This window comes from the organism of the source record quoted next, unplaced genomic scaffold, assembly GCF_019419815.1.
Source record: "Pyrus x bretschneideri cultivar Hongxiangsu unplaced genomic scaffold, Pyrus_bretschneideri_v1 Contig13, whole genome shotgun sequence".
Lineage (NCBI taxonomy): Eukaryota > Viridiplantae > Streptophyta > Magnoliopsida > Rosales > Rosaceae > Pyrus > Pyrus x bretschneideri.
Window position 1 is genome coordinate 1563800 of NW_025999424.1, and position 8938 is coordinate 1572737.

The 8938-nt window shown below is 37.5% G+C and overlaps 1 protein-coding gene across 1 annotated transcript; it reads right to left on the reverse strand.

Moving 5' to 3' along the window:
- On the reverse strand, positions 1–3850 carry LOC103965859 (probable galactinol--sucrose galactosyltransferase 5). Its single transcript, XM_048578875.1, has 4 exons — positions 2358–3850; positions 1400–1577; positions 950–1317; positions 1–716 (listed from the first exon to the last, which is right to left on the reverse strand). Exons 1-4 carry the CDS (start codon positions 3549–3551, stop codon positions 156–158), a joined length of 2301 nt encoding a protein of 766 aa, XP_048434832.1. The 5' UTR covers positions 3552–3850; the 3' UTR covers positions 1–155.
- Positions 3851–8938: the final 5088 nt, after the last annotated feature.

Genomic DNA, 8938 nt, shown 5'->3' on the forward strand with positions numbered 1-8938 from the left:
TGACAAGAAAAAGTATTGTATTATCTGAAATTATTGTAAACAGTCGTTAATTAGCAAATGCTTGCTCAAAATATACCAAGTCACTGGTCTTAATTATAGTTCCAAATTCGAAGAAGACTCGATAACATAAATAATCAAGGTTTAATCTAGATTAATTAAAATATGTACTCCACATTAGACAAGTTGGAAGAAGCAGGCCATGGCACATGGATTACGACCATTTGTTGCTTGTATTCGAAGGCGACGTCGTTTCCACCAATTCTGCAACTTGTTGGCTTCTCAGACGCAAATACTCTCAGCTCTCCAGCGCCTCTGACCCCAATTTGGACGGAATTCCCCTCCTCGTTGAATGACTGGATGGCACCGCCGGTGTTGAGCATGTTGACTAAGCCAATGGGGGCAAACTGGACGTTTTTGCTAGCGGATAAAACAGTCACTGGGGACACAAAAATGAGCTCAAAGTTGAAGGGGTCAAGTGAGAGTTCTGCATCCTCGTTTGGCTTGGATAGGACTAGCTTCTTGGCCTGATGGTAGTACATGGCAAAGGCCTGGACTCCTTCGACGGAGATCGGATTCTTGCCGCTCTTCCACTCGATATCTTTGGGGTTGAACTTGGTGGTCAGCCGGTGGGAGAATTCAGCAAAACATTGGTTGCGACGGGTCTCCCGGCTCCACCCTCCTCCTTGGCAGTTGAATGCCCCTAGAACGCCAGTGTACTGTTACATACGTATCAAAAGGACTATTAGGTCAGTGCGTGACTAGTCTAGAATATCGATAAACTAGCAAAAATAGTAATGTTCTTTTGTCGTATTTTTCTTTTCAAACTATGAATTTGACGAGTTATGTCTATAGAGAATATTAATTTTTCAAATTCATAGTTTAACAACATAAACATTTAACGAATAACGTTTTCTACATAATTAAGAAGATATAGGTTTCTTAGGGTTACCTTGTTGAGGTTCCATATTTTGAGCATGGTGTTACCGTCATGAAGAGGGTCCTCAAAGAGACGATCACGAGTAGGGAGGGCATAGTACTCGCACCGGAGAATAGAGCCATCAGGCAGCACCAGGGTCTTGAGCAAGTCAAAGTTGTGCTTTCCAACGGCGTCGCTCACATAAATAGGACCGCCGGAGATGGCCCTAGAGGCGGCATGGAAGGCGGCGCAAGGGTGGGTCGACTGGAACATGTCCCAGTCGGGGTGTATGAAATTCCCCATCCACAAGCTATTGTAGGCGCAGTGCACCATGTGGCACCCTTGGAGCCAAAACGTACCGTTTGGGTCTCCAGATGGATCCGCGCACCAGAAGTCATCACCTAAATTAACACGCAAAGGAATTGATCAACTATTATAAGATAATACATGTAATTAAATTAATTAAATTACGAGAAGACGTACCGACACGGCCAAGAGTGATTGCTTCTGTTCCAAGGAACATGAAGTCGTTGCAGTGCTCCATGCTTGCAATGACGCCATTGCCATTGAAGTGCTTCCTCACTGAGGATGTTAGGGCATCGAAGTATGCTTTTGCTAGCTTCACACGCCCACCATAGTTCTCACAAAGCATCTCCAACAACTATTTACAACGCAAATACAAATACAAAATAAATTACAATTAGAGACTAAAAACTTGTGCAACTAATAGGATTCTTCAGAAATAAGCTTCTTTTCGTATTAAAAAATAAATAAATAAAACTTATCAAAACACTATACAAGAGTTAAATAAAAAAATAATTTGGAATCAAAGTCTGAAAACGTGTATATGTAATAGGGTTCTTTAGAAATAAGCTTCATTTCATTTCATCCCGAGAACCTGGAAGACATCAATTTAAAAAAAAAAAAAAAAAAAAAACACGCCAGTCAAGTTGTTTTTTAGTGTTTTACACTAACATTATCAGTCATCTATATTAGTTAATAGGCAAAATTAATACGCAGATAAGGAAAATTTCTTATGACAAGAAAAATGGAAAAGTAGATAGAACGTGCCACCAACAAGTCAAACTAACCAAATTAAAATACTCACACCATCATTTCCCAAAGTAAAAGATTAAACCAAAATCCTGATAAAGACGAGAGATTTTTCAACATATTCGAAATATAAAATGATATGTTTTACTATATTATATAAGTGAAGAAATTATTTTTTATAAGACGTGTATGCCAGTGTTCCAAACTAACTAAAAAAACAAGCAAATAGTTATTCATAAAGAAAAAAATACAGGAGAATTAAATAAGATTGTACCCAGATATTATGACACCTAGCAGATTTTACGTGACGATGAAACAACAACGACCAAAATCTAGCTAGCAATAAAAGTCACAAAAAATTAAAAACTAGAAAAAACAAACAACTTACATGGATAACGTCAACTTTTACACCGTCGATCCCGACAGAATTCAAGTGCGAGTGGAGCCCCTCGTACATCTGATCAACTATTTCTGGTGGGACCAGGCCAATTCCGGTGGCCACGATCTTATCAACGGCCAGATCTTTCATCGTCTTCTGTAAACCTGGGGACAATTTGGGCTCCACCACCACTGCCTCAGGTAAGCCGGGTACATGGGGGCGGATGCCACCCCAGTACCCACAAAGCGCGTGCCACACGTACACATAATCAACGCTCTTGAACTCCTCTTTGAGGTCTTTGATAAAGGCACCCATGCCTTTACTAGATTCACCCCTGTTGGGGCTCACATAGTCCCTGAACTTGTAATTTTCTTGAAACTTCAGGAGCCTGCAGGGCATTTGCTCGCCAGCGACCGTCTGATTAATCCCTTCTTGGGTGATGGGGTCAGAGTCGTGGGCGATGGACTGCCACCCGTCGTCGAGCAAGACGAGGCCGGGAGGGCACCCGCCTTCCACGAGCTTCCTCACGCCGTCAATGACGCCGTGAGGGTGCACGGTAAGATAGAAAGCGTCCCAAGTGCACCAGCCGAATTTGTCCACGATGCCAGGTGGGGTCTTCTCCTCGAGAAGCTTGAAAGTTCCCAGATGATCCCTTGCGGCTTTGACGGCATCTTTGACAAGAGTAAACGGATCGTCACCGGCGTGTAGATAAAGCACGCTCTGGAAGGTGCTGGCGGTTTCCTTGGTGGAGCCGCTCTCGACGCATATGTCGAGAAAGTCCTCGTTTCCGGGCTGGATGGAAGCGCGGAAAGATCCTTCTAGGATGGGGAGGAGCACGACGAAGGGCCTCCCGGAGTCCGAGCTCTCAAGAACAACGATCTGAGTCTCGTTCTCGAGGTCTCGGCCTTTGGATCCGACCCAGTGGGTGGTCCACCAGACCTTGAACCGGAAAATGCTCATGAACCGGATGTCCTTCAGTTGGCCGACGGGGACAACATGGCGGCTGCTTGCCTCGAGAGCATTGAATCCCACGAAGCAACCATCGGCGGTGGAGAGGGATGGAGTCACAGTGATGTTTTCGGGTACGTCGGAGAGGATGACGTGGCCATTTGCCATGAAATTGGACTTTTCCAGCTTAAACGAACAAGACGTCGGCATAGAGCCATTGACGTCGGATATCACTTTGCTCAAGTTTGGAGCCATTGAAGAACGTATAACTACGAAACAGGGCGAGAACGATATATATTTGTGACGAGATCGATCTTAGGCTTAGGTTTTAGTGTGAGATGGATAGAAGAGTGAGGTTTATATAGAGAAATGGATTAGGGTTTTTGAAGGCGGAGAATCAGAGAAAGATATTGGAAAGAATCTGTGATCAATTGTTTGTTTGTGAAGGAAAATCCAAAACTTGCTACTTTAGTGATGGTGTATGGCTGAGTGAATATTTAGGGTTGATTTATAGGCAGTGCCAAGTTGGTCGGTCTCAATGGCTCCCATTGAAATGGCAAGTGTCCAAGTTTTGGTTTGAATATTTAATAATTTTTTATATAATATATTAAAGTTCTTCTTCGCCATTTCAAACAGAAATTAACTAAATCAACCGAGTGATGTCGATGTGGGGTATACTTTTGTTTAATTTAAATAAATGAAAGTTTTAATAAGGTTTTATGTGATACTTTTTAGTGGGATTTTCTTAGATTATCCATAAGAACCTCCTAATTTTGAGAAAATTTTAGTATTCTTACGACATGAGCTGATATGCCATATGTTTTTACGTAAATAGAGGAAGTTTTATTTTTCAATTGTTCTTTCACTTGTATAATGACATATGATATACCACTCTGTATTAGCACACTTAAAAATCTCTTCCTAATTTTGGGGAAAAAAAAAAAATTCAGTGTACAAGGAGCATGGTTTGGTACACTAAACCATAATACAATTAATTAGAAACTTAAAAAAAAAAAAAAATTCAATGAATTTTGTTATGACACTTAACGTACCAAAGTGTGTTCCTAACGCATTAAAAATAATCGATCTCGGTACGCATTGAATTAAAAACCGACAAATGTAACATCAATCAATGCCATAATTAGTGTCTTCTTTTATGGATTAAACGGTTTATCCTCCAAGAACTTGTCGCTGCTTCACATCAATTTCTTGGCGTAAATATTTATTTTATTTTAATATAAGTCCATATTTCATCCTTAATTTGTCTTTAAATTGCCATCAAAGAGGAAAAAAAACATAATATACTGTCTTTAAACCGTTTGTAGCGTAACGATCTAGTGGCAAAATGGGGTCAAAGTTTCTACAGACATAACGACAATGTAACTTCAACGATCGAAAACATAAATAATATGATTTAATGTAATTGAATACGGTCGGCATTCATTCCATATGTACGCATATTTGATTATTTTCTGTTTTTCCATGATTGAGGAACACTATTTTTTTTTTTTTTCAATGATTGAGGAACACTTTGTGGACAACAACTGTGACCCTCAACTAGATAAGAAAATTATATAAAAAGTGTAGCATGCCTAAATCTAATTAGAGCTCGCAGTGGTGGAGGGACTATATCAGAAAAGAAAGAGCTTCAAGTTGTAAGATATATAAAGAAATTGTCGCTAGAATTGAGATCTCGTTCAAAGAGAAAGATATCAATTATCTGGAGTTTTATTTTGTCACAATGTCATGTATTTTAATTTATTGATATAAATTATTTTGGGGGCGGATCTGTGGCATTCTGTTTTTACACAACTTTTGATATGTGTTTTTGTGAGACCTACTCCGTGATGAATTTTAACAATTCGACTCTCTATCTTTTAGAATATCATTCATAGATCATCCTTGCAAAAAAAAATTAGACAAATCTAAAACCATTAAGACATTCACTTGTTGTGAATAAAATGGACGAATACGGTTCTACAAATAAACTTTAAACCCTTAATCGAACTATCATATGGTTTCAGATTTGAGTCATTTTTGGTAGACATGATCTTTGAGGGAAGATCTAAAGGACAGACGATTCGGATCGTTGAAATGACATGAACCCCACAAAAGTGTATGTAAAAACTTGTTTACAAAAAATAGTGTCACTAATCAGATCCCATTATATTGTTATTTAATCAACGTTTTCGAGAAGATATTTAGTGTAATTGTGACATTGTTATGCGGTATTATTAATTTACTCATGTAATAGAGTTTAGGGTTTAGGATCTAACCATTGTCTATATAACTCTCATCCACATTAATTATAACATGTAAACTAACAACACTTCATAATTTTGCAACCAGTCTAGTCAAGAATATATCAAATTCAATCTTTACGAATCTCTCTTTAACCATAAGCCTCCGGCAGAAACAAAAAGAAAATCTTTAGCACCCATTTTAAGGTAATTATATATTTAGAATTCTTGACTTCCAAGTTCCAAACCTTAATTAAGCATCGAGATCTATTGCTTGACTGTCGCTTGCAAACAAATGGTAATCAAAATTCAAACGAAGATCTCCATGAAAAAAACGAGAAGAGTACATGCATGGTATGATAATGCTGAGAGAATTTTGCATGTAAAGTGTTAAGGGAACAACGAGAATACGTGCCTTGTAGAACTTTTGTGGAAACTGGAACATATTCTTCATTGTTTTTGCTTTTAGTTTTGTCCTGGGTTATGCTTTATATACTTTTTACATTTTGTGCTTTTGAGGTGCTGTATGGCGGGAAATATGGAGTTGAGATTCTTTTCGGATACGTGTAGAGGACATCGAAATTTAGGCCATTTAAGATAGAGAGAAAGAGATCGGAGCTGTTTAAATTTTTGGGTTTTATGAAGTGGATAGATCGATGGGCTAATGGAGGTTTTATGATTAAAATTATATGGTCCAGATCTTTAGGTCCTTGGGATTCCGGACACAAAAATCTAGAGTGAATCTCAATTTGGAAACTTGGAGTTTAATTTGTCCTGGGTTGTACTGTCTATACATTCACATTTTGTGCTTTTGGCATGATTTATGGTTGGAAATTTGGAGTTCAGGTTCTCTCCGGATTTATGTGTTAAGAGCCTAAGCACTCCAAATCTGGGTCTTTCAAGAGAGAGAAAGAGATTCAAGCCGTTCAAATTTTTAGGTTTTTTGAGGTGGGCAATAAGAAGACCTAATGGATACCATGCATAAGTTTAAAATTAAGTAGTTTAGGTCTATCGGTCTTCTAGATCCGAATATAAATGTGAAGTGAATCTCAATCCAATGGACCCAGCATATACTAGAAGATGTGATTAGGCTCTAGAGTTTGCAATATACTAAACATTTGGATTCCTTTTGTTTTTCTTCTTCTCCTTTTTTCCATTTACGTTGAAAGGTAGGTTTCGAATTTTAAACTTAGCTTTCTATGCATCACCGATCGCTCTATTTACCCTCATCACTAGGCTAATAGAACTCCGTTGATTTTTTTTCCGTTTTTCTTTTTCTCGAAACTTAAGCATATTTACATAGTTTTTTTTCTTACACTTAAATTGCACACAACTCACAACTTTATTTTTTTCTTTCCCTTTTTTAGCACTCATTACAAGCATAAATCTGCAATTATGTACGTACTTTAATTGCATGTGTACTTATTATGAATGAATTTGAAATAAATAAATATTATATTTTTCACAGTATATTATGTATTCGGACCCACAAACCACTAAATGAAAAGACAAGTGAATTCCACACTAAATTTAAATATGACATATCGATAAAAAAAAAGTATAAATTAACTAACAAGGTTTTATTTTGAAATTTACGATGAACCAGAATTTTAAACAGTTAAATTATTTGGACTTTTCGAAAAAAATAAAACAGTGAAAAATCTTGGCCCTCTTTTAGCTTTTCTCCGAATAAAGTACAACCTTCGTTCAATTTTTTTTTTTTTCCGATTCTTTTGATAGTGCATGCCTTTATCTCGTCATCTCTTTATTTTGTTTTCACAAAATTAAAATTAAAAAGTAAAAATATTCTTACTGAAAGCGCGTGCGCTGCCCCCTTCTATTCAATCCCGATGGAGTGCCAACTGCCCCTTATTGCCACGTGTAAACATCTTAGGCGGTAGCTCCACCGACCTTAAGCTCCTATATGGTTGATTGGTGCCACGTGGGATGTCTAGACTCTGCCACCATGGACGAACTTCCTGAGCAAGAAATTGAGGTTGGAGAAGCTACGTCGTTTCTGGAGAATCCGGAATTTCTGGAAGGACCGCCGACCGTCTCCCACGTAAATGGTCCGGTTTGGTAAACGCACTTTTGGAAATAGTTATTCCATTCCATTCCGTCTATTATCCAATAAGCAATAGTTCCACTCCATCTCTCATCGGAAAGTTAGAGAGAGTTGTGGACTACTTATCCTTGCAATTAGTTTCGAGTCGAACTTTAACTTTCTTTGTGATATTATAACATATTAGTTAACATGTGAAGTTTAATAATCTTATAAAACGCACGTCTACGTGTTTGGTTTGTAATACACGTTGCATAAAATCAGTGTTTAATATTTCTCCAAAAAAATTAAGTATTGATAGAAATGGGGTGAAACGTAAACTTCCTTGTATATCAAGGCGATATAGGAAAATCAATAAATATCAACGATATTCAACAATTTTGCCAGAATTCATTGCAAATTTCAAACTTTTGAACTTTTTAAGAAAATTTTCTCTAATTTCGACTAAATTTGAATGAGTTACTCATTGCAAATTTTCATAATTTCATTCGTAGACAACTAATCGATATTCCCATCTAAATCGTTATTTTGAACACTGCATAAAACTTATAAGATAAATAGCTTCTTTTGGCACTCAACACCTAACTTCTCCATATAAACAAGCTTAGGCTGGTTTGCATGTTTTTAAAATGACTGAAAATGGCTTCTAGAGAAAATCTTTTTGGATTCTAAAAACACTTGGAAAGCTTTCAGCAAAAAGCATCAATTATATGCTTATTTCAGGAAACACTTTTAGGATTTACTTGCCTGTGTTACTAAAGTTGGTTTGAAAAACGTCTTTAATAAAAATGTTTACCACTATTTTAAAAGTACTTATAAACAAATTCTATAATTAAACAATTTCATCTACTTTTTGCATAGGTGTCAGTCGTTACTAGTCGGAAATGGGGAAGCAATTCCCAGCTTATCCGTTGTTATATATATATATATAAAGTAGTGGTTAAAGTTTAATAAATCAAAACAGTGGATTCTGAAGATTTCATATGAAATGAGTCGGTCAAAAGTGATTAGTCCACACCGACCAGCTTCAACAAACTTATCTTTACCGTCTCAGTCAAACCAATTCTCTTTCTCTATCGATCTGCTGGTTTTGGTTGGCAGACAACTAATTAACACGTATCCAATTAACGGAGGGCAGGGCAAAAGTTCGTGGCAATGGCCAATGGGGCAGGTAAACAGGATTAAGACTTACACAAATGAGACTTTGCGGCGTCTCAAATCTATACTCATTGTCGTTTTAACTTTCTCGCATCGCGCCGTTTGCAGTTTGAATTATTAGTTTGAGATATCGCCACTTTGAGCTGTTCCGGTCTCATGTACAACAGTACAAGTCATTCTCG